The sequence below is a fragment of the Triplophysa rosa genome, linkage group LG12, assembly GCF_024868665.1.
Source record: "Triplophysa rosa linkage group LG12, Trosa_1v2, whole genome shotgun sequence".
NCBI lineage: Eukaryota > Metazoa > Chordata > Actinopteri > Cypriniformes > Nemacheilidae > Triplophysa > Triplophysa rosa.
Window position 1 is genome coordinate 9,961,308 of NC_079901.1, and position 26,289 is coordinate 9,987,596.

The 26,289-nt window shown below is 37.8% G+C and overlaps 2 protein-coding genes across 8 annotated transcripts in view; one reads left to right on the forward strand and one right to left on the reverse strand.

Annotated features, from left to right (window-relative positions):
- fli1 (Fli-1 proto-oncogene, ETS transcription factor) overlaps positions 1-18,931 on the forward strand; it is a 32,418-nt gene extending 13,487 nt beyond the window's left edge. For 3 of the 7 annotated variants that reach the window (XM_057348483.1, XM_057348485.1, XM_057348487.1), the window contains 7 exons: positions 106-254; positions 674-877; positions 7,633-7,701; positions 15,457-15,516; positions 15,855-15,917; positions 16,026-16,073; positions 16,569-18,931. In XM_057348483.1, coding sequence (XP_057204466.1) covers positions 106-254; positions 674-877; positions 7,633-7,701; positions 15,457-15,516; positions 15,855-15,917; positions 16,026-16,073; positions 16,569-17,098 — 1,123 coding nt within the window. In that variant the 3' untranslated portion in view covers positions 17,099-18,931. Of the gene's footprint in view, positions 1-102; positions 255-673; positions 878-7,632; positions 7,702-15,456; positions 15,517-15,854; positions 15,918-16,025; positions 16,074-16,568 lie in introns of all 7 variants that reach the window. The other 4 variants (XM_057348482.1, XM_057348484.1, XM_057348486.1 and 1 more) reach the window with 2 other exon arrangements.
- Positions 18,932-19,763: 832 nt separating this feature from the next.
- Positions 19,764-23,108, reverse strand: LOC130563039 (ATP-sensitive inward rectifier potassium channel 1-like). Its single transcript, XM_057348441.1, has 2 exons — positions 22,874-23,108; positions 19,764-21,484 (listed from the first exon to the last, which is right to left on the reverse strand). Exon 2 carries the CDS (start codon positions 21,475-21,477, stop codon positions 20,359-20,361), a length of 1,119 nt encoding a protein of 372 aa, XP_057204424.1. The 5' UTR covers positions 21,478-21,484; positions 22,874-23,108; the 3' UTR covers positions 19,764-20,358.
- Between the last annotated feature and the right edge of the window lie 3,181 nt (positions 23,109-26,289).

Sequence of the window (26,289 nt, forward strand, 5' to 3'; positions counted from 1 at the left end):
ACTATTATTCAGCAGTTGCGTTTGTTGTTCTTTCTGAAATAAGCATAGTGATACAAGCTTTCTGTTTTTTTCTAATCTGTTTTCCTCTTTCTGCCTGTATAGCAGAGAGTCCCCGGTGGACTGTAGTGTGGCTAAATGCAATAAGATGGTGGGTGGAACCGACGCATCTCAGATGAGCTATGGCTACATGGACGATAAGAATGCTCCACCCCCAAACATGACAACCAATGAAAGGAGAGTGATTGTCCCAGCAGGTATCCACTGTTTGCCTTAGATTGTAATCGTTTACTTCTGTGTTTTTTATAGTATACATTCCTAATTAAATAATTAAAACTCTTTATTTTGTAATTATAATATGAAAATTCCAATATAATAATAGTGTGCATGCTTAATATGAATGCCTATGTTTCAATATGTTTGGAAACATATTATTATATACAATTACTGGAAACATATAAACATAATATTTTTTAAATACTCATGTAATTACTCTGCAAGTCTTGTTAAATGTTTCTGTAAAAGGCAACAGGAACAATTTCAAGATACATGCTCTCTGCTGTTATTACACAAACAAAAATAGTTGTTGCTTTTCCCACAGTTGAACCATTAAAAGTTATGGGAAAGCAAGCTAGTGTCTTTCTAATGTGGATTTGTTTTGTATTTGTCATTTTAGATCCTTCTCTCTGGTCTCCAGACCATGTGCGGCAGTGGTTAGACTGGGCCATTAAAGAGTATGGTCTTCAGGAGATCGACACAGCCATGTTCCTTAACACAGATGGAAAAGAACTTTGCAAGATGACCAAAGAGGACTTCCTGCGACTTACCAGCGTTTATAACGCAGAGGTCCTTCTCTCACATCTCAATTACCTCAGGGAAAGTAAGTCCAGCAACCTTTATTTTCTTTCTTTGCGGCTAGATTTGAGTCTCTTTTAAGGTTTAACTTGGGGATTGTGGAATTCCTGATTAAGTTTTTAAACATTAAATCAGAATCATGTCAGTCAGTCTTCATAATGTTAGAATATCTTGGTTAATTGTTTTAACTTGCTTTCACTTTTTTAACTGATCTGGGTTGCGTTTCCCGAACAACTACGTAACTCGCTGATTAACCACCATAGTACGATGCATCGTTGGGAAATTAACAATGTAGTTACCACTGTTTCCCGAAACCGTAGTTACTCTGTCAGAGATCAATTGTTTGAACTAAGTTGGTTCAGCAATCTAGTTGATGACGCCACACAAGTGGTGGAGTAATGACATCTACTAATAAATATGTTCAGATCGAATTAATGTCAAATTCTTGCTGTAAATAACACATTGCATTTAAGGACTGCTTTTGTTATCCTATTTTTGATGTTGTTTTATTGCACGATATTTAATTCATTTATAAGTGTCCTCCTACGTCACTCCGCCCAGGGATTCCCCAGGGTCCTAGAGCACGCAGGCCATATGCACTTTTCAAAAAACAGCGCTTCTACTTTCTTGACAAACTAAAATATGTAAAATTTAATTTGTATATATTTAGAATGATGAATATAGAATGCACTGCATGTTGCTTGCTTACTTTGATAAAAAGCTTGATGCATGTAAGTCTACATGTCATAATAATAAGGAACGATGCTTCTAATCACAGCTCTAGACCTGTAGTTCCAACCACGCAACTTTGCGATGCTGCTTGCGAATGATCGTTGGAACGATGTTTTTGGGAAATCGTTGAACTATGCTTGAACGACAGAACTTGCGACCACAGTTGGCTGCTTTTGGGCAAATCACTTACGGCTTCTGAGAAATAAATCCTTATTTTAAAATGTTTATATGGATTGTTCTCTTTTATGGGATGTGACTTGCTAATATGTTTGTGTGGAAAGGTCCAAATTGTCTGTGCGAGACAGGGTCAGGCTTATAAAGCATGACCAAATGGCATTTGGATCAGTAATCTCAGAATAGTTGAAATGGTCTGACTATTTGATGGCAGATTGCCGTAGTGACTTCAAACCAAAACTTTCACAAAAATAAGACTTTTGAGAGCCACGTTTCTATTTGTTTATGAGTATTTATGAGGTGCCAAGCAACTGACCAATAAATTGTTCCCAAACTATTTAGAAAAGCTTTTAATAATTCTACCACAACAATAAAAGTAATTGGAACTGTTTAATGCATGACTATCCACGCAAGAAACTGATCCAAGCAGTCTAGAGAGGTTGCTGTCATTGTTTTTGCCACGCTGTTGCACAGTCACTCTAGCCACACTGAGATCATCTGTTCAATTTACAAAAACACTTTTCTAACTTAATAGTTTGCACGTTACGCTTATTTTTATTCAACTCTTGTAGCCTTTAGTCAAAAGAAGGCTCTGTGCTCCACCTGTTTGACTTACCGAATGCATTTGGTCTGGCAGAGTCATGATGATTATGAATTTAGCAAGCATTGCATCCAGAGCATCTCCCTCTGAGTGCTTTCGGCCTCAGACTTGGAGAGATGAAACCCAGGTGCATGGCCTCAGGAGACTGGCCATCGAGGCCCCTGCCTACACACTGCACGAGAAAGTTTATCCCTAATTTACAACAGAGGCATCTTGCCCCCTTTCCCTTCCAAGCGTTTTCTTATGTTATACCCTGCGTGTTTTGGCAGAGATCCCCTGGCTTTGAAAAAACGTAGTCCGCTCATTCATTTGAATGCATCAGTGCCGTCAATCCTTGCATCTGCGACGGGATCATCATCTAAACTTTACAGAAAATGTTTGCTCTCTGATCGCTCTTTGGCTTTGTTTGCACGAGAGCTATAGGCACTGCCGCACGTTAGTAAACAGACATTCTCCGAAGGGTCGCTTAGATGCAATCCGCTTGGATGGCGAGACCAGCTGGCCCATCCAAACATTATGACAGCAGCTCAGTTCTGAGATGGGTGGAGTCCCAACAGGGCTGAGCGGTTTTAAACGGTCCTCCTTAAATAGTGATGGATTCGGCTGTGAGGTAATGGGAACTTTATTCCGTGGGTGTCAACAGTTTTGTGCTGGTGGCCAGGCTGTGGGCCTGCATGCAGACTCGAAGTATAACAGAGAGCCATTGTAAGTCATAGGGCAGAACCCAGTCTGTCTGTGAGCTGTCAGTTGGGTTTTTTAAGAGAGTTTTCATTAGGTAGATTGCCGCGGGACAGAGCCATAGCTTACGCGTGAGGCATTGTGGATCTGCCTTCCGCTCTTTCTTCGATTTAGCCACTGTGTTTTTTGGAAACAGAAGAAATGGTTCGTAATCCTCTGCTCCACCATTTGTTTTGGCTTGGAAAGCGTCCCGAGTAAAAATCTAATAATATGAGGGATGCATTTGTCCTTTCTACCGAAGGCCATTTACTTTCAAACGCAAGACATTTGGGTGCTTTACCTGCTTGGGAATTTGAAGAGAAACCACATTAAGGATGATGTGCTATGTATGCGCCTACATTTGTTTTCATCTGTATGTCTCATGGGTCTAAGAAGAGTCTTTGGAAATGTATGTAGGTCCATACGCTTGCCAGGGTTCCTCTCAACCCCTGCGGCTCTGGGTTTAAAAGAAAAGCTCATCTCTTTCCTTTTTGCTACACAAACAAACACAGTCGCAGACACACGCATCTCTACAATTCAACACTCATACAACGGACATGGGTCCATACACATGCACATGCGGCATCCCTTGGCCTGCTACATGTTTCCTGTGCCTGAGGTCTGTGAATGTGACAGTCCACAAATGTGGAGATGCTGTAGTGTTTACGTGGAGTCTGATTAACATTCTTGTGTGTCATTAAGCCTATACACAGAGGAGCAGAGAAGGGTCCCGCCTCACTCGCCAAAGTTCATGCAAATGCTGATTCATACGCAGTATACACGCATCATAGCAGACAAAGTATGTATGATGTATTACAGATAAAAACAGCGTATCTGTGTGCCGTATGCAGAGATGAGGTCTACAGCGCTGATATCTATAAGGGGTTTTATTATAACTGCTGTTGGTCAGTTATTCAGATTTTATTAGAGATTGCCGCCCACTCACCAATGTGCTTTCAATTTGGGTGCAATTTGAGAATTTGTTGGAATTTCTGTCCGGGAGTGGGGGCATGTACTGAATGGAAAGGTGTGTGTGGTGTGTGTTGGAAAGGTCACGGAGTAAAAGATAGCTTGGATAAGCACATAGGCAGACGTAAGCACACACGTTGAGAGACACTGTATTGACACAAGCAGTTGATATAGGTCAATGATGTGCTAATAAATGCAGGCAATGAAAGTAGTTTGGCTTAATGTTTAAGTCTGGGTGGTGTCTGTAGGTTGCAGTGAAGAAAAAAGCAAAAGCTCAAGTATAAAAGTTTGAGTTTTTCATTTTGAACATCCTTTCATGAAATTGGATATGTCACAGAGTAGGCTGTGATATAAAAAGGTCGAAAAATACAGAGAAAACTGTAGGAAAAGTTGTTGGTGACGTTGTATTTCAATAGTCTACTTTAGATTCCACTAAGTATAAGTAACTTTTCAGCCTCTAGTCAACTATCAGTTATTACCATATTAGTAGACTATACAGCCGAGGAAAAATTTAAGAGACAATTCCAAATTTCCATGTAAACATAATTTCTAGATATGTTGTGGCCATTCCAAAATATCAAACCTCGGGAGTAACACAGAGTAATCCAACAGCAATGTGAAAGACTGACAGCATGACAATACACATGGAAACTGTGATAAAAATCCAGGTTATCAGATATAAAAATCATTTTTGAAATGTTCCTAATTACAAGAACAAATATTACTGTCGTATTGCTTAAAAGTGAATATGAACTTGTTTTCTTTGCAGTATTTGAGGTCTGAAAAATAGAGAGAATCTTTTTGTTGTTTTGACCTGTTTTTCCCATTTAAATTTTCTGCAAATAAATGAAAATAGAAACAAGATTGTTTATTTGTAATTTGGAAGAAATTTTGTTAGTAGTTAAAAAAAAAGATAATTTTACCTAAACACAATACATTAAAAAAAAAAAGACAATTAATTCCGCTGCTGTATGTTTTATGTCTTCTAACACATTCTACTGACTACCTTGCAACTACATATCAACTTATTCTCTTAACCCTAACCTTAACCGAACAGTTTACTAATACTTAATAAGAGTGGAAAAGTTATTTATAGTTAGTAGAATGTCTGAAGTGATGTGTATATGTGTAACCAAGTTTTTAAATACTTCCAATTAAATAGATTTTAATAAATGTTTAAACAAAGCAATTACATATGGAATACATTTCCAGATTCTTTTTAGATTGTTATCATTCTTTATGAAACACTTGTGTGTTTTTCATTGAATCACAATCAGACCGACAGCCGTGTGTGTGTAACAGCAGTTATTCTCTTCAGTGCTGCAGATCTGCTGTTAGTTATACTGTATGTGACAGAATGGTGATAATTCAGAGTGGGACATTCAGAGAGCGTTAATGGTTTATACAGACCATAAACATATGGACGTATTCTCTCTCTCTCCCCTTCCCACAAGATTTTATTGATCTTTCCTCCACTTGTGGTGGATTATCACGTGAGTTTGACATTTCAGCACCTTCTGCAGTAGAGACTTGACGTCTGTACTACTGTACAACCTTGTGCATCTGTACCACCTTTTTGGGTTTTACATTGTAAATCGGTTAGCTATGATTAAAAACAAACTCAAAAGTCAAACATATTATATATTTATTTCTATATTATTAATCTGAATTATTTCTATATTATTTCAATTATTTATATATTTTAAGTATATACATATGAATTAAACTCTATAGTATGCATCATATAACACAGGTTTAAACCCATGTTGGTGACCTTTTACCTGCTATTGCGATACACAACTGCTGTTCCTTGTGTGTTATGTATAGATGAGAGATTATCGGAAGGTAGTTTTGTGTGCTATATGTGAGGACTTATATAATGATCCAGACCTGCAACAGATGGAGTTCAAAGAGTTTAAATCAAAACTGCAAAACATTCAAATGCATCAGGGGAGCAACTCAGAACCATTAGCACACATACAACGGCACCCCCTAAATTCAGCTGCTCCTTAACAAGAATGTTGTAGTTCAGAAGTTTAAAGTGACAGATCACAAAAACTGAACTTTGTCATTTCAAACCAGAGTAGGAAAAAAGTTAGGGTTAGCTGAGCTGTGGTTGGGTTACAGCTGGGTTATTAGAAATAAGGGGAACTATTTCTTTCAGGTGTAACCTTGTGTTTCTTGCGTCTTTACCTTACTCCATTCTCGTACAAAAATGTATCTTTTCTCTCTTCCACATGGATGTGTGGGGGTTTATTTTTGTATGGGAACAGCAGTCTTTGATTTCTGTGTGGGGATCGCACCCCATACAAAGGCTGCCCTGTTCTGTGGCCCCAACAGCATCGCTTGGGGGGTTAGGGGCCTGAAGGTTAAAATATGTGTTTAATGCTCTCTCCTCCCCCATAAAACATACATACATGCACATATATGTTAAAACACATTACTATCCTTTCTTATAAAAGAACAAAGAAACACCAAATATCAACAAATACTAGTTCCTTTTACATATTCAGATGACATCTCCCCCTTTCAGCTTCTTCTGAAATCCTACTGCTGTAACCAGCAGCCCTCCATCCAGTAGGACGATGTGTTTTGCCAGCGTAATTTTCCCTCTGTTTTCTTTCGAATTGATTTACGAGTTGAAGCAGCCGAAATGAAGAGAGAGCTTCAGGACAGGCCTGAGGTGGATCAGTGGAAACACTTTCAGACGGCACATGAATGCTTCTTTATGTGCACAGTGTAGATTGTGTTTGGACTGTGATGGATGTTCTGAGGAGCTCTTGTGGGAAAGAGATGATTGTTGAGAATTAGTTGCTGATACTTGAAGTGCTTTTTGGCAGAAAAGCCAATAGCTTGAATTGTTACAATGTTGTTACAATGTTGTTACATAGTTATTACACCTTTACAAACCTTCATTGAATATTATGATGTATCTGTTTTAGTCAAACAAATATGTATATTATTCATAAAATAATATGTTCTGAAAAATGTGTTAAAAACGTTAATGCATGATGCATTTTTTTCAATATTTGGTATATTCAAATAAAACAATACAATCTCATGCCAAAAACGTAACTATTTTACAAAATTTGCTCATTTTGGCTAATTTGTTTGAATTTGTACCATCACATTCGTACATTTTAGTACAATTTGCTTTCACACCAGTGACGTTAGGTTTAGTGGCAGGGTTAGGGGTGGGGCTTCAGTATTGCTTTTTTACATGTACAGTGTATGAATTCATACGAATTAGCCTCCTGTAAAATAGTTACGAATTCTTGTGAGTTCAGGTTGAATAAAATCCATATTCTGTGATATTGTGCTGTTTTACCTAATTGCCAAATATTTTTGTCTGGTAAATAACTTTAAAAATATTGTTTTGTACCATACACATTTTTATATATGCTTTGTGTACATATCGTTTATATAAGCACTTCTTTAAAACAAAATGCATTTACAAGTTAAAGCCTATTAGATATTATGACTTGTTACATCACTATATATTAAGACTTAATAAAACATTACATCTTAATTGATTCGTGATTGTCTGTTTTCCAAACAATTAACAACACAATATTTGTGTGTTACAGGCAGCTCATCAATATCATACAACACAGCATCTCATACTGACCAGTCACCACGTCTGGCTGCCAAAGAAGGTATGAAACACAATAATTGTCCTCATAATACATAATAATAATAATTTCAGTTCTGATAGAAAGTACTCTGTAGGTCACTTTGGATAAAAGCATCTGCCATATGTGCAATAGTAACAGTCATTTTTATTTGTATGTACACTTGAAATTTTTAATACTGTCAATGGGATACTAATTCTTAGACACAAAATGCACATTACACTAACAATACTTATGGATATGACAGAAGGTTTTATCACTTCACTCAAATAATGGCTTTGCGGAGTGTTTAGTTGGCCCCTGTCCCCCGTGTCCATCTTCTTCTGTACATCAGAGCAGATCTCCACGCCGAGGCGAGCCACCCGGCAGGTGCTGTCTTTGTGTTGTGTAAATAAAGAGTGGCAACCATTAGTTTCCCACCTGAGCCCGGACAGCAGCGCAGCTCTCAGAGCAGAGAGAAAATTAGCACGACAAAAGCCACATGCCACACTGAACTAAACCTGCAACAGAGAGCGAGAGAGAAAGAAAGGGTAGAGGGACAGGTGTGTTTGTCAACAATACAGCAGATAGAGAGACTTATTCTTTAACTGAAAAGTGTACTAATTATGTATAAATGGAGGATACGTGCATCACAACAACGAGTCCAGGGATGCTAGTTTTTGCTCTCAAGTGCCCACTTAGATTGATTTTATGTCATAAGAGCATTGGAAATGTGCACAACATAGCAAGTAATAAAACAGTGATTAAAGTCCCAGTGAACCGGAAGTTGCGATCGCATCTCAGAGTGAAATGGAATTTCTCAGGAGAAAAATATTGGGCGTGGCTTTCGTCTTTGTCTGTGATTTGATTGGATGTGTAAAAACAGCCATTGCATTTTGAAATGGAACTGACGGCAGACTGACAGTTGAAGGGGAGGAGTTAACGGATGCTCTGGCCAAGCCGTCCAACATACATCATTTAAGATGGATAGTCATTACAGGAAGGAAGTGCATTTTCATTACTAAAGATTATGAGGGCACACAAATTTTAAAAAGAGAGTGACCCACATTGATTAACTATTTACAATAAATGATGCAATATTTCATGAACAAATAGGCATTGTAATTTTTAATTTCACTGGGACTTTAAAGCAAGGGTAAGTTAAATAAAAAATGAATCTAAAATTGAAATCTGTCATATTATCCCTTTATAAATATATAACAAAATGTTTTTAGAAAATAATAAAGAAATAAAATAAAATTATACGTTTAACATATAACATTGTATGTTACTACATAAAATATCGCATACTGATTTCTAAGGAATTCTGAATTTCTTTTAGATTTTTTAAAATTCAACTTTACTCAACCTGCCATGCTGGTCAATTTGTATTAAGATAATATATCAAAATAAAAAATGCAACATTTCACAAGTGATGTAAAGCTTTTAGTAATTTTTATAATTTCACATAATTTTAATTATAATTTAATTTATTATTTGTGTTTAATTTGTGTGTTTTTGCTTTGATAGCTAATATGAAAATTCATAGAGCATTTATGCACTTGTGAAGAGCATCTCTTACTGTATGAAGTTGTGTTGCAGTTAGGATGTTGTCTATATTCACTGCCGACCAATAAATAGACCTGCGAGAATTAGCTAAGTCGTAAAACAGAAGCAGTCCATTTTGTGAAGTGTCTGGCATATGAGTTCTTTTGGATTTTTGTTGTATTGTTGATTATTCTACAACATAATTGACCACAGAGATAGTAGACAACAATTGGCGTGACTCGTTTGCCTAACTCAATTTACTTGTGTACTTTCCACTGATGCTACAAGATACACATCCAAATTAAATCAGGCTCTCAGACACATCAAGGAAATCGGTTTCCATAAACCATTTAACGTTCGACAGTCTCTCTGGAGAATGGGCTGCTTTGGGCATTCCCACTTCAGAGCAATGCTGTAATAACAGTGATAGCGCTGCTCTCTGGAGCTCAGGGCTATCTGGGTAAGACCAGAGGAGAGGCCGGCGTGATAAAAGCCAGAAGTCAGACCACCTGTTCTGTACTCAGAACTGATGCATATTAGGGTCATTAGTACAGTGGGCTTTAAGATAAGATAACTCTGAGAAAGCTTTGAGACCTTTGACCTCTTTCACACAATTGTCAGTCATCATGTAGTTGTACGACAGAGGTGATGGACGGACCTGTCGAGTATAGTTCTCTGGGTAAGAGAGCACATTTTTTGGCAAAGCACAGTTTTAAATGAATGCATCCCTTGTAAAATGGACAAATATGCCTGAAGTTTACTTTAGTTAGTGATCCATACACCTCCCCTGGAGCCTCAATCATAAGCCAAGAAATAAAATGCTATGCTTATTGAAAAGCTGACCATTTTACATCTTGATATATGAGGCGGATTTATTTTCACATCTAAAGACATTTTTCTAATCCAATTTCTGCCAGGAAGTTAAAGATTAATAGTGATTTGTTTTTCATTTACGCCATTAAATATCATATTATATTCATCTAAGTTACAGATCTTCTGTTTAGTATATGGCTCTGTTATGAAATTATCAGCCTACGAAAGCAGCAGTTTGATGTATCGCAGGTAAAGTAGAGCTCACTAGGTTTTGGAAAAGAGCTTATATTACGCTCATAATAGTTTCTCTTAGTGTTTTGGCATATTCTCAGTATAGAAACCCATAAATTTCTCATTTCGCAAATAGCTTTTTTATGTTTTATGTCGAACGTCACATGCAGAAACCAGAAAACAGGTCTCATCACATTCGGTTCAGGTCTTTTGTATGCGCTACATTAAACATTTTACCTAAAATCTCTTCAAAGGAGCTACCAAAGATGAATATAATCGATGTCTATCACATATATAGATTGATATATAGTTTGATATAATTTTATTTCTTCTCACTGAATATTTGAACATACAGTCACGAAAAAAATTAAGAGACCATTTTAAAATTATTTACAGTTTTCCTGAATTTCTAGGTATGTGTTTAGGTAAAATCGTAATTTTTGTTTAATTCTGTGAACTGCTAACAATATTTCTCCCAAATTTCAAATGAAAATCTTTTTTTCTATTTGCATTTATTTGCAGAAAATGAGAACTGGAGAAACAGGTTGAAATAGCAGAAAATATGTTCTGTTTTTTCAGACCTCAAATTCTGCAAAGAAAACAAGTTCATATTCACTTTTAAGAAATAAAACAGTAATATTTTTACATGTATTTAGCACAAAAAAAGGTGATAAAAATATTTTTTATCATAGTTGTCATGTGTCTTGTCATGCTGTCAGTCTTTCACATTGCTGTTGGATGACTTTATGTCACTCCTGAGTTTTGATTTTGTAGAAATTCAACAAACACTGGACTGGAATGACCACAATACATCTAGAAATGCTGAATAAATGAAAATTGGGAAAGGTCTATTATTTTTTTCCTCGAATAATAATGTAGGATCGCATAAAAAATAAAACAACTACATTTTAATAATAATTATAATAATACATTTTATTGTATTAAGAACCTTTAAAAGCTACTTCTCAAAGAAAAATAAAGTATGTCATATAAAAATAAATATGTAATTTAAATGAAAATAAATACAAAGGTTAAAATAGTAAATACATTAATAACAAAAGAAATATAAACACATCAGGACAATACATAAAAATCAAGAAATCACATTTTAGCTAATTAGCTCAAAAATCCAAAGATATCACTGGACCTGTTTTCCAATTTGGTCATGTGACATTTGACAGATCCTATTAATAGGTGCTTAAATTACTCAGTGACCGCCCACACGGGACGCGTTCATGCATTCTATTGGTGCGCGCTGTTGTCGAAGGTTTCAGGCCAGTTTCCATATAACTTCTGAGCAAACATACGTTGAACCTTTGAGTGTGCTGTTTTAAAACGGAGCTAGTCTAGACGGCTGGCTGGGCCAGGATTTTGTTTTGACTAGGAGCGCAGCGGCTTGGTCTCTCGAGGAGATGCCACACCCAAAGAAAGCAGAGCCGTTCAGATCTCTGCACAGAACGGGAACACAACTGTTTAAGCAAGATAGCGCCCATTTGTTTGAATGCGTCTCATTTACGGAAAAGATGAGCGTGCGATCCCAACTGGCGGTAAAGAAGATCTAAATTTACAGCCCTACATCAGGATGGATTTTAAACCGTTGTATCCATATCCCAGATGCACGTCTGTCTCTGATTTCGCAGTTGAGTTCTGATGTGATTGAATTGGGAATACAGGCCCTCTGCTTTTCTCTATTTCAGGTCTGAGAGAGAGTTGAGAGGGAAGATCTGGCGGTCATATTCATCTTGGCTTCTGTTGTGTCTCCTACCCAGTTTTGCTCAGCTCTATCAGACAGTAGCAATGGCCACCACCATTGCTTTCTTTTCCAATTCCGACAATGTGTTTCGTCTGCTCTTCATCTCTCCCACTCTCTCTCTCTTTCTCTGTTCTCTCCATTGGTTTGTGACCCTTCTCCTTCTGGCTGCTGTGTGTTTTTTCATGGTGGAGGGGCATGAAAAAATGGGGGAAAAAAGGCCAGTAAAACAAAGAGAGGTTCTGTGAGCAGACTCAGCAGGCAGGAAACGCAACTCTCTATGGACTTTCTCTCTCTCTCGCGCTCTCTCTCGGCCCAGCTCCAGATTAGATCTGACAGACAGTGAGAGAGTGAAGAATTGATGATCATTAAAGGAAAAGAGAGAGTTTTAGGAGAGAGAACGATAGAAGATTGAAAATAAATGGAAAGGAAGGTATCTCAAGTACACTGTAAAAAAACAACTAGTAAGATTTACTTAATTTTTGTCTAAATTTGGCGCAGTTTTTTAAGTAAATTTTACTTTGTGCAAAAACTTGACAAGTGAAATTTACTCAAAAAAATTGTGTGCAAAAAATGTCCACAAAAAATAAGTAAATCCTATAGTTGTTTTACAGTGTATTGCTTAAATTCATTGTGTTCATAATTTTATTAAATGGAGAATGTTTCGGTGTCTGTTCTCTTGAGGTCAGATATCATTTTCTGTTAAGTTATGCAGCAGCAGCTATAGCCGTCTCAATATTTTTACTAATAGAAAATCTGTATATTCATTTTATGAGACTTAAAGCTGTGTTAAAATACTCTTGAAACCTCGGATTTCTTGATTTTTTTGCCAAATCATTAGTCACCCTTTATGTTTGTCACTGGGTTTTGCAAATATCGACCAATACAAAGTATTAAAAAGTGCTTGTCAACTTTGACAACACAGTATTTAATCATTTAAAAAGTACTGTGTTTTTTCCATTTCCTGAAAAACAGCAAATCTGGACATCTGAACTTTTGGAAGTACAGCAAACCATGTTTACAAATTTTTGTATTTATAATACATAATTTGTATTTGCAATAAGTTGGTCGATTTCCCAAGTTTTAAACACTATAGCTTGGTCACATTTTCAAAACATTGCTTTGTTTGTTTGAGCATCCCAGCTGTCCCATCACCTTCTTCCAGTGATGTTAGTTTGGGGCTGGGCTTTCTGTTTAGCTGATTGATGGATGACCAGGCATGGCATCCTATTAGATTACATAATGGCATAGAAAACATACTTCAGCTTTAAACTAGATTAAACCTAAAATGCTCCAAATAAGTGAAGAAACTATCACAAGGTTAACTGACTACTTGGGGGTCTCTGTAGATATACACTACTGGTCAAAAATGTTCAAACCTACTTATTCATATTTTTTTCCACATTTTAGAAAAATAGTGAGCTCATCAAAACTGTGGAATACCATAAACAGAATTATGAGGATTATGTTCTAAACAAAAAAAATACAATAGGTCAATACAATAAAACTTGTTATATATGAGCATTTTAATGTAGTTATCTTTTGCCTAAAATGTGCAGAAATGTTTTCCTTGCATTTTATTGGGGGTTTACCCTAAGTTGGCTTTTAAACAATATTAAAGGAGTCCCCTCTATTCTGAACTCTTACTGGCCGCTCTTTTATTATTATGTAGTTGAAGTCATCCATTTCAAATATATTTTTATTAAAATATTTTTATATTAGTTTATAATGAAAAATGTTTATATTTGCACAATTATATTTTTGTCTATAAAACTAATTTCAGATATTTAAGCATACACATTCGGATGAAAACCTTTTTAAGACATTGAGAAACATTTCATCCAAGTGTTCGAATACTTTTGAAGTATTGTAAGCATTGCATTCAGAAACTTAATTTGCTGTGATGGATTTAATGATAATCAGAAGCAATAAAAGTCTTGCACTTTCTTGTATCATCACAAGTTTATAATGCTTTCAAAGATGAGCATCATTCTTTCTCCTAGGATGTTGCTTCAGTCGAGAAACCCTGGCTGAGACAATGTTGTGATTTTGAAACGTGGGCCATGTAGTTTTATCAGCACCTTCCAAACTAAACATTTTTCTTACTCCTCAGAGGTTAATGTCTTTGTTCCACCCAAAGCTTGGAAGTGCTTTCTACTACAGTGACCAGAAGAGGGCGCTGTAATACCATAGTTGAAGAAATATTGGACCATTATCCATTAAATCTAGTTGTGTACTAAAGCTAAACTTTCAGGACAGTCATAAAACAAAGATTATTTTGAAAGCATCATTTCGGTCTACTGATATTGGGCCAACGGTTCTTGACTAGGTAATACTAGGTAATACAGCACACAGTGGCACTTTAAGGCCTTGAGGAAACACTCAGTCCAAGGCCAAACGTCTGAGCGTGCAGTCTGGAGCATATAGAAACTTGATTAGTGTCAGCCGTTGACGTCTTTCTGTTTGGAACAGAGGGATCAGTGCTGCTTCAAGGCATGATAGGACTGTTTTAAGAGTGCGTTTAAGAATGAAGTAATGTCTGAGGATTCCCAGGAAACACACATGTGTCCTCAGCTACTTTTATAGAAATTCTTGCAATTTTCCTCTGAGAATGATACTTGCGGCATAACGCAACATATCATTTGCCTTCGCATTCTCGCTGGGCAGAGAAACTTTTGTCAAAACGTTTATAGGGTAAATAGTTGTTTGTTTACAGATGAACAGGAAATTCTTCAGATTTACAGTAAATGGAGCAAATGTGAATTGCACATGGCAAATATGTACCACGGCAAAAAAAATTGTTTCCATATGGTAATTCTGTAATTCGGTAATTTCCAGAATATCCCCCCCTCAAAAGAAGTGTTTTTATGCTTTTAATTTTTGTAGAGATTTTCAGAAAATGGCCTAAAGTGAACTGTTGTTATGATAGAACACCTACCATAAAGCTCATTATAAGACTGATATTGATTTGTTTGCTTGCCTAAGAAAATATTGCAGTCACTGTCTGCCAAATTCTTAAAATGTGCTTATAATTTGTGGTTCTGCATGCGAGATCTCCAGAAACAGACTAACTGATGATCATGTTTTTACATCCAAAGAGATTATAACTGCAGTTCTGACAATGTTATTATAGGCTTAATGCAAGTGTGAATAATGTGATTTCTGTTCAAAAGAGTAGCACATTGGCCACTCTCTCATATACACACACTATCATATTTTTGAGTGTATAAACCAAAAAGGCCAAAATATGCACAAAGACGCTCATCAGTCAAAGACATTAACTGGGATTAAAACCATTCAGTCCTTAATAATATCAAATAAATGTTCTCAGGAACATTCAAAGTATTCCCAAATGCTCTCTGACCTTTTGAACAAACAATCGCAGGTTATAAAAACACTTTCGTTTTCTTTCTTTGAAATTGACCAGATATTTCTTTTTCGAACTGCGTTTTTTTCAGATGCTTCTTATGATGCTGTACGGAGAGCAGGCTGGTCAAACAACATGCACAGTGGCAAAGGTCAGTGTCATGGTCAAATTCTCCATCGTTTCAAAGATTTGTTTTTGTGTTTATCAAACACTGATCAGCATGTGAGAAACACTTTTGATTCTGATGTGTCTTGAACCTGAGCAGTAATGTGGAGAGTCAGCCATAAGGCAAACGGTCAGTTTTCAGTTTAGGGACATGGAGAGCTGAAGAAGACCATTAAATACTTAGCGGGTCGGCCAGCTACTGCTCCTGTTTTCTTTGGACCAAGACTGATGTGTCTGCTCGCCCAGACAAATGTGCTTAACTTGTTCATCTCTCTCTCTCTCCTGCCGTTTCTCGTTCTCTTATTCTCTCTTTCCATTTCTCAGGCTCTCCAACAGTGGTCTCACAGAACGTTTCCAAGAACACTGAGCAGGCTCGGCCTCAGCCAGGTGACCAGAAAAATACACACACGCACGCACACACACTAAAACACCAATGAAAAGATGAACAACATTTCAGTTCATAGATTACAAATTCTCATTTCTCTTTTCTGTTAGACCCTTACCAGATCTTAGGACCCACCAGCAGTCGACTCGCCAACCCAGGTAACACAGAAAAGCTTAAAGGAATAGTTTCTAAAAATAAAAACTTTCACAATCTTTAAACCCACGACTTTATTTTTTTTAATGGAACATAAAATGAAAATTCTAAAGAATGCTCTGATTTCCATCTAGATGTAAACTCACCATAAATTGACTCTTTGTAAGTCAAATAATATTGGAATTCTGCAGAATTTATAGATTTTCAATAATAATTACTCACATTCCAGTCTGCTTCCTTATATAAATCTGTTATATGACATCAAAAGCTTCAGTTCCTCATTTATTGTATCTGTTTGGGAAAACACTACAAATACAATTCTCCACGAGTCATTGTTTTGGTTTCCATAGAAGTAGACGGACAAGTTTAGTGAATTATAATAAATGACAACTATGATGACAGAATGTCACTTTGAGGTGAATTATTCCATTACTGTATTTGATTATTTAGATTTTTTGTAAATAATTTGAGCTAACGTGTGTAAAACTGTCTCTGTTCAGGATCAGGTCAGATCCAGCTTTGGCAGTTCTTGCTTGAACTTCTTTCTGACAGCGCCAACGCCGGCTGCATCACCTGGGAGGGGACCAACGGAGAGTTCAAGATGACAGACCCAGACGAAGTAGCGCGCCGTTGGGGCGAACGCAAGAGCAAGCCCAACATGAACTACGACAAACTGAGCCGCGCCCTGCGCTACTACTACGACAAGAACATCATGACCAAAGTGCACGGAAAACGTTACGCCTATAAGTTCGACTTCCACGGCATTGCTCAGGCCCTGCAGCCCCATCCCACCGAGTCGACCATGTACAAGTACCCGACCGACTTGCCTTACGTACCCAGCTACCACGCCCACCAGCAGAAGGTCAATTTCGTTTCGCCACATCCGCCCTCGATGCCGGTCACTTCCTCCAATTTCTTCGGCCACGCCACCCCGTACTGGAGCTCTCCAACGGCCGGAATTTATCCTAATCCGGGTGTGCCACGTCACTCCAATTCTCACGTGCCATCCCACCTAGGCAGTTACTACTAATGCCCTCCACCTCTCGCCCCAGATGCCAAAACTTGAACTGCACTTGGAGTGAAGATAAAATGGAAGCTGGATGAAGAAAACGCAGAAGGATATTTTTTGTTTGTTTTTGAAGAGGCCTGGCAAAATTTGTACAATGAAGGAAATGTTGAAAGAAAAGAAAGAGAAAGTAGAGAGAAGAAAAACAGAGCAAAACATGTCTGATCCTCTTCAGATGGAGTACTACTTATTCAAAGGACAAGCGACGTTTTGTTCAGTGTTTGTTTTGGAGAGCGCGTGCGTGTTGCGCAATGTTCTTGTGCCTTTCTACAGCCAAAAGCTGCACCAAATGGGCCTTCTACCAAATAAAGACCGTTGGAATAGGTGAACGACCGAAAATATGAATCACTGTAAACTCACCCTGTGTGTTAATGCAATTGTGAACCGAGTGTTTATGTTTGTTGGACTAAGTCCATGCTTTATTTCGGATTTTTATTTGAACCAACCTTGGTTACATAAGTTGATCTTTTTTAATTGACTGAAATATTTCTCGCTGAGGCAAATCTGGCAACTGGAAAAAATGGAAGCGTTCAACCGTCACACATTCTCCAAAGTGGAGGACTGGACGGTGGATGGTTTTATAGGAGCTTCTCAGGCTAGCTGGCACAAGCTAAACTCACTTTTCACTTTTAGCAATCCTCCATGCAGATGGTGTCGATGTGAATGTTTTGTAAACTTAACAATGGATGAATTCAAGCCTGCTTCACATTTCAGATACAACTTTGACTAAATGTAAGTTGTCTGAGGGGATTCCTGTTTGTATCCCCCTCACGGGCCAGTGAAAATCGATTTCATCTCAAAATAGCCAATGTAACAAGCGTCAATTTAGTTCACGTGAGATTCATTTACAATCCTCTTCAAACTCTCTTGAATAGATTCTTGGATCGTTGAATAACGTTGAATAACTGAATGTGGGCATCATGCAAAGTACCTCTTTGAAAAGAAAAAGTAAACAAGCGTTTTAAAACAACACAAATCGTTGAAACCAGAGATTCGCGAACGCTGTGCGTTTGTCAGACCTATTTGCTAGTATTTTTTTAATCAAAGGTCAACTAGGCATTAAGCATCTTACTGTATAAATTATGCAGAGCTATTTTCATATGTGACAGTGTTAAATCATACGTTAATACGAGTTGACCTCGGTCAAAATGCAAAAAATTTTTTATCAGTTCCTGAAAGTAGTTTGTAGTTCGTAGGTGTTTTGTATCTGTACATATGGGCAATATGTTTATGAATGTTTTCTAGTGTTTTTCGGAAAATGCATTTTCTGAAAGCCTTGGCGCATTGCTACGACAATAGGAAAGTTATTTTGATATGTATTTTTATTCCTTGAAAAGCAAATGCCTCACCAAAAACCTCATGCTTGGAGACAATCTGTTTTACATAAATCAAGGTTTTCCAAAGTATTAAAATAACTTATAATGCCAATTGCCTTAAAGCCAAACGCTTATGCTGGTAAACGTAATATGTGCCAAAGATTGATTTAACAGTGTTATTCAAGTGTTTTTTGCAGGCTGTTCGCCTTTGTGTACAGTAACAGTAATAAAAAGGTAATTGAATATTCCCATTAGTTTATCTCTGTTAAGGGATCACTCTCAAATATGAAGGAATTGTGCTCTTTTATATATGCAATGTATTTTGGATATTAAATTTATGACTATATAAATATATATGAAATATTGCAATTAATCATTTTGTTAATTTTGTTATTTCTGCAATTTATTAAGTATTGCCTTTTGTAAAAGGGTTTGTTGTATATGTAAAATGTGACAAAATAAATGTTTTTACATTAAAAGGCTCTCCATTAAACTTTTTGCTGTATGTCATTTTCTCGCTTTAATTTAAAAATGGTGTCACTTTAAATTACTAAACTACTGTCTGGTACTCTTATATAAGTAATTCAATAATCTCAACTAAATAACTTGTGTGATTTCATAAAAACAAAAGCCAATAAACTTCCCCCATCTTTATGGCAAGCTTTTCAATCAAATATTACATCAGCGAATGGGAACTCTGTGTCTGACATCACCATAACTAATATGTTTCTTAGTCAATCTTACGGTCTAGACGTCATTATTTTTCACTTAATCTACTGCTGACTGAGCGTAAACCCCAATTTCAGGACCACATTGTCCTACTACATCTGGATAGTATTCATTTATTTGGATTTGTATCCACTGTTTTGGTGAGGAGAGATATTAGATCATGCAAACATCACTGACAGTTCTGAGGTGAATGAGCTGAGATATTAAAGCTAAAGTCCTCATTGCAGTACAGGTGGGACTTTAGATAAAACATTCATTGAAAAGCTCACATGTGAACAGTCATGTTTATAAAGACATCAAATCAATTCTTCTGCAACTGCTTTGAAAGGCATGAGATGTCAGCCCTGGAGAAAGTTGAACAGTTTGTCATCCAACTGACTTGGAAAGCTATAGCGTTGTCTTGTGCGCCATCACGTGGTCATTTCTGTGCAAAATTCAGTTCATCGACGATTGAAGTTTTTTTTATAAATATGCGATCGTAAATTGCTAAATATACTGCAGACAAATCAAATTTTTGTTCATTTTGTTTTATTAAAAAATTATATTTACAAAGTAAAAATTACATTTGTACATTTACCATCGCAATATAACAATATACAGTATATTCATTTACAACATGTTCATAAATTTACACCATCCCTGAGTGATTCGGAACATAAAACATCTGCAAAAAAATACAGAGTATTTCCCAGTTCATTGGTGTTAAAATCAGTTCATATAAAATATTCAGATGAATAGATACAGAGAGATTAATAGAATCAATCTCATATTAATGAACCTTCAGTTAATATTCCCACTCCCATCGCAATGACCCTGCAACAAAAGACAACTTTCACACTTCAGTCTTTATCTTGATTTTCTGAGGACAAAGGAGAGTAATATTGTTTTTTTTTCAAGGTTCAGGTCAAGGTCAGAACAAGATCAAAGAGGGGGACCTCAGCCACATGCATGCCTAAATAAATACAAAATAAATACGTTTTATAAAATACATGCACACATTCCAGCAATAACACCACTCCACGTTTTGCTTGCACCGTCGCTGGCATCATTTTGTAATTTTCTATATTTGCTGTTAGCATAATGCACCTGAGTCAATGTCCATGACCTCTGATAAAGGTCAAGATGGTGACATCACCGTGTTCTTCCAAACACTAGACACAATCAATCAGTGACCACGATTTACATTTTGGTACCGTTTGGTCCGTCGATGTCAATCACCTCAAAGCCCTGATTTTCAATGCCATTTCTGGAGTGGTGATGGTGCCCGGCCTCATTGTGGTAGCAGTAGGAACAATGAGCGGTTGGCACCGGCACCACTTTGGCGAAGTTGGAAAAGTCCACGCGGTATTTTCCCTCCTTGCTACGGGAGATGATGGGGAGGAAATCATAACCCCACATGATTTCCTGGGGAACATAGGAAGTCCTGACCTGGCAGGTGGAACTGGTGGACTCGGCCGTGCCATCCAGGAAGACCACGAGTTCAAACTCCTGCTGATGTAAAGTGTCCACCGCCATTTCGAAGAACGGACTTGTTTTATCGATCATGTGGTACAGGGACAAAGGGCACACGAAAAACAGATTGTCTTTCCCAGAGTCCACTGTGAAATCAATGCTGACCTGATCCATAATAACAGTTTCTCCTTCAGGCGTGACGGTTGTCCGGAGGAGCTTGCCGTAAATCTGACTGCCGATCATCAGGGTCTTGCGGAGGTTGGCCACGCGTATCTGAAGGCACAGCGTGCCCTTTTTGGGGCAGATGACTGCGGACTCGCTGAACGTGATGGTCTTGGCTCTCTTCTTGGGTAGGGCGATTTTTGTCATGACTACACCACACCAAAAGCAGTTGATAATGGCACCAATAAGACACTGGATTATGATCAGCGCCACTGCCCCGGGACAGAGGCTGGTGATGTATCTGTTACCGTAACCAATGGTTGTTTGTGTCTCCAACGAGTAGAGAAAAGCAGTCGTCATGCATCTGACGTTCTGCACGCACGGTATGTGCTCCTCGGTGGCATTCTGCCATGTGAGGTCGCCGTTGTCTCTTGCGATCCAGTACCAGACCAAACCGAAGATGAACCAGCTGAGAGTAAAAGAAGCGATGAAGTGCAAGACCACGAAACGCCAACGAGTCTCCACGAAGGTGGTCCATATGTCGAGGAAGTAAGCGTAGCGGTGTCTGTGCATCACGGTGCCGAATTCAATGTTGCAGCGGCCATCTTTGGTCACCAGGCGGCTTTTACGAATACGCCGCTCTGACATGTACTCCTTCAGCACCTCTCTCAGGGAGCGGGTCATTCTGAGTCTGGGGAAAGAAGGAAGGGATGTTAGGTGCGTGCACTTTGCAAGAGAAGATGTATTTACTGAAACAAAAGCAAAACAAAGCAACAGAGGCACAAATCACTTGGAGACGCGAGACATGGAATGTGTTGCCTGACATACAAGAGTATTTAAGGATAAACACTGTGTTGTTATGCATGAAATTGGAGACCATCGGCTAAATCTGTCCACATATTTACATGCAAGAAGAATGTGAAATCTTTGGATAGTTTTTGATTCATACAATTGCAAAATTAATTTCTACTGCTCTGTTCCAACATTATATACATTGTATTCAGTGTATAGGTTATCACTGCAGCCTCATTCTAGGTTATTGAACACAAACTGTAATGATTATTATTTATTCACCCTCATGTCATTCAAAACATGTATGTGAATCTTCTGGAAAACAAAGAAGATATTTTGAGAAATGTCTCTGTGGTTTTGTGTCTACACAATGGATGTCAATGAGGTTCAACGTTGTTTGGTTACCAACATTCCTCAGAATATACAGGTTTGAAATGACAAGAGGGTGAATAAATGATGAGATTTTTCATTTTTGTTTGACTATCTCTTCAAATCGACACTCAAGTCTATAATGAAGCCGCTGTGTAAAACAATATCAGCGCTGATCATTCTCTAATCTTTTCCGGCATCAGACCATGGACAGTTGAGATAGCCCGAACTTTCTGATATAAATAAGCGATAGGACCGGCGATATTAAACATGGTCACAGTGGGTGGGTTTTCATTGCATTGATTCAGCCTCTTACTGTCAATGAGCAGAAAAAAGTACAAATTAGTTAAACCAATAAATCTTAAGCTGGCAAGTGAAAGCATTCTTTGAATCATCGCCAAACAAGTGCACTTGACACATTCTGGAAGTCTCTATGTACTTAATGACAACAGTAAATAAAAGCTGTGATAAATGCGGGCATCGCATGGCACTGCGTTCAGGGCGGTTAGCTGCGGGTAATCTCTGTTTATCAGTCGTTTATGAGGGGCCATTGAGATGGCTCTCGATCCGCGCACGCTATCTCTGGAGAGTGCTTAATGTTTAATGCAGAGTCTATTAGAATACATATCAACTCTGTTCCAAAGCTCAATCACACTGCAGAATAGCAAGCGTTCAGCCCAGCCGGAGGAACCCGCAGTTCCCATCAGCACCGATCATCTGCTGAGCAGATTTATGAATTTAATGCTCCCAAAATACCTTGAGGAATATTGGCGCTGATGAGTGAACCAGACTGAAGCACGTCAGGATTCACAAATGAGTCGAATCAGTCTCGCTCGGCTACAGACCAGACTCACAGCCCCCCCAAAATGAGGAGTGCTCTTGTAAGCTTATCACCAAAAATGTTTTGTTCTCAGCTTACCTGGATAATCTTCAATTGATATCCAATAGGTGAAGGTGTGAAAAGTAGTTGTAGATCTGTCGTTATCAGTCTGTCTCTCTCTCCTTCACCTGCTTGTGTTTCAGCGGTCCCTCGTCCCTTCTTTTAAGCGTTAGCTAAAGCAGGAAATTGGAAACAAATATATGCGTGTTATTCATTAATAAGCCGTGTCCCTCCTCACTTTCACACTCTGTTAGTCCCTTTGGCTCTTGCTCATTTTCTCCCCATCCAGAGGTGTCTGAAGTACCTCATGCCCAACTTTGCCCTTTTATATTCTCCCTTCCCACTTGCGCAGTCATGCCGTGTTGATATGTACACAACTATCGACAAACGTACACACATAGATGCTTTACACAAGTGAAGCTTGCAGGCCAGGGAGCGCTTACCTGTGAAATTCTGACATACACACGCATGCACAGATGCATGCATGCCCTTACAAGGAAGCACGCCTCAGCAGGCCGACACGTTCGGCCGGGACACGCTGTAACAAATGGACTGTTAAGGGTATCCCCAGAAAATCATATCACGTATTACTTTACCGTAAACAGCCGTTACTAGTGGTGATGTGATTTCGAATGATGTATGAAGTGATACAGTAAATCTGTTATGGGACAGTTTTAGGTCACTAGCAACCTCCAAATCAAGGTCAAAGGGAAAAAGCTTTCATTTTGAGGATATACACCGGAGAAGATTGAGGGTAAATCAAGACTTTGAGGTATTCAGAATCGGTGTCTCAAACAGGGTGTGTATTATAGTTCTTGTACTGTAAAGAGAATATGTGCAGGTCCAGTGGACTCAGAAGTGATATTCGCTGAAGGATTGTAAAAAGATAACATGCGCTTAGTATAAAGGAATTTCCAGAAGAAATCTCACTGCTTTATGGGTGTTAGAAATGAGGAGCTGTGTGAGCTCGCGGACCGGCTGGATTGGCTTTTTGAAAGAAATCTCAGATCTGTCTCTCGCTCATCTTTTGCTCTGAGACAGTGAGTAGAAAAGGACAACACCCTTATCTTCAGCTCTCAAAGCTTTTCTCTTTTCACAAAGACTGACCCTATAGCTGAAACAGGCAAAAATCTGCCTATTTAGTGATGACTGGATTCAATTTGGCATTTGTAATGAGGTAACAATGAAACAATTAACAGAAAGCATAAGACAATATATATTTGTTCTACATTAAACAATTAAACAAAATAAGAGACCATTTCAAAATTATTTTCAGTCTTTCTGAATTTATTGTTTTGGTATGTGTTCAGATAAAATGATCATTTTTGTTTCATTCTGTGAACTACTAACAAAAAAGACAGAAAAGATGCTGTGTGTTTTTTTCAGGCCTCAAATACTGCAAAGAAAACAAGTTCATATTCACTTTTAAGCAACACAACAGTAATATTTGTACATGTATTTAGAAACATATTTGTTAACTTTTTTCACAAGTTTTCTTGTGTCTGTGATGCTGTCAGTCTTTCACATTGCTGTTGGATGACTTCTGTTGAAATTCAACAGACACTGGACTGGAGTGGCCACACTACATCTAGAAATGCTGGTTAGATAAAAATTTGGAACAGTCTCGTTTTTTTCTGGCGCCGTATATATTATTTTACACAAAAATTTAGACTATGACATACTTCAAATATTCTAAATGTTGCTTATTATCTTTTTCAACTATTTGCAAATTTAGCATGTCTTCTCACTTTTGGGTTTGGGTTTCCTATTGGTCCTGTGTTGACTCACAGCTCACCAAATTAATTTAATTAGTGTTTTAGGATTCAAAGAGCTTTGGGCGTAAACTCAGAACATATTTTTCAAGCATAACCACAATTTGGTCAGTTTGCATCAGTATTTCAGAACCTAGTTACAAGTATTACTTTGATCTTGGGGGATTTTTTTCTATGGCTTCTAATTTTTCTACTGTGACAAAATGACAACAAATTATAAAGTCAAATATCCTTAAAGAGTCTTTACTAGAAGTGCATGGTATTCATCTTGTTATTATTTTGATTTAGAAAAGAATTTTAAGACACTGATCTTGACCTTAGTGTGCTGAATGAACTCACCGCGCATACAGTACTGTATGTGGTACCATAGTTCTCCTGTCATTCATGCAGCTATAATCGTCATTCAGTTCAATACCTTTATGTGCTTTGACATGCCGAAGAGCAATTTCCCTCAGTGAAGGTTTCAATGGAAAATCCATAATAAGCCTTTCAATAATAACAAACCACAAAACGTTGCCCGAGGCTCCCATTAAAGACCACTGATCCCAGACAGAAGTTTTTCCACGCTGACTTTTCTGCTGTGAACGTTTTATACTTGCGTAAGCGGCATAAGTGCCGAATTCATTTCGTATAGCAAAACGGTTCTTGCAGTTTTGCAGAAAATGCTGAGTCTCTATGACCTTATTTTAAAACTCTTTTCTTGTTCTGCACGAAAATCAGCCAGCTACATGCTTTTATAACACACCATGAAAACTCACTTCTAACTACAGTCTGCATATAAAGTGATTCATTTTCAACATTAAACTTGCCAAATGCTTGACATTTTGAACTTTTACCTCATTCAAACAATTCAAAGGAGCGATGCCCACTTAGTTAACGTGCCAAAATAAAGTATCAGTTCACCCTTCTATAATCGTAATGATATAATCACCTGTGCCAGGTGTCCGACGGCATATTTCACTACTGAAGTGTGAACGCTAATGACCAGCTTAGTTCCACCGAATAACTCCAACGAGTCACACAGACGTCACTGTGTATATATATTTCTCTCATTTGACTTCAAAAACCAATAGTTGTCGTGACTTTTGACATGTGGCGTATAGCAGTCTGTCATTTTGGGTCTTTGTGAGAGTTGTCAAATGAAAGCCAAAGCTGAATTATCTGTGTTCTGATTTGCTGGAATGTATTTAATAAGTTTTAAGTGTTTTGTTTATCATTTACCTCAAGTCCTGGAATTCATTATCATTCATGGCCAATGCATCTAAGCCATATGTTTCTCTTTAAGACCGGCAAAAACCTGATTGACACCTTAAAACAACCTTGACATCAGGACATCTCAGGCTGTGCTTTCAACGGTTATTAAATGATTGAGACCACCTTAATACAATTGGACATTTTACTCGATTTGCAAGTGACCTGTGCACCAGGTCATTTGCTTATGTCTATCATAGGCAGATTAATTTGCTTTAAAGCGCATGATGCCATCTTAGCATCTTATATGACTAAAGATTATTGTTTCCCATACACTAAGGTTTAGTTGCACCATAAAGTCTCTGAACCCATCTCTTGCTCTTCATGCAGTTTTTTTCTTTTACTTTCTTACTTTTCTAACACACCAAAGCAGACATCTTACCCTAAACCGTGGGCTGTGAAATTTGATGTAAACACTGTGACTCACCGTCC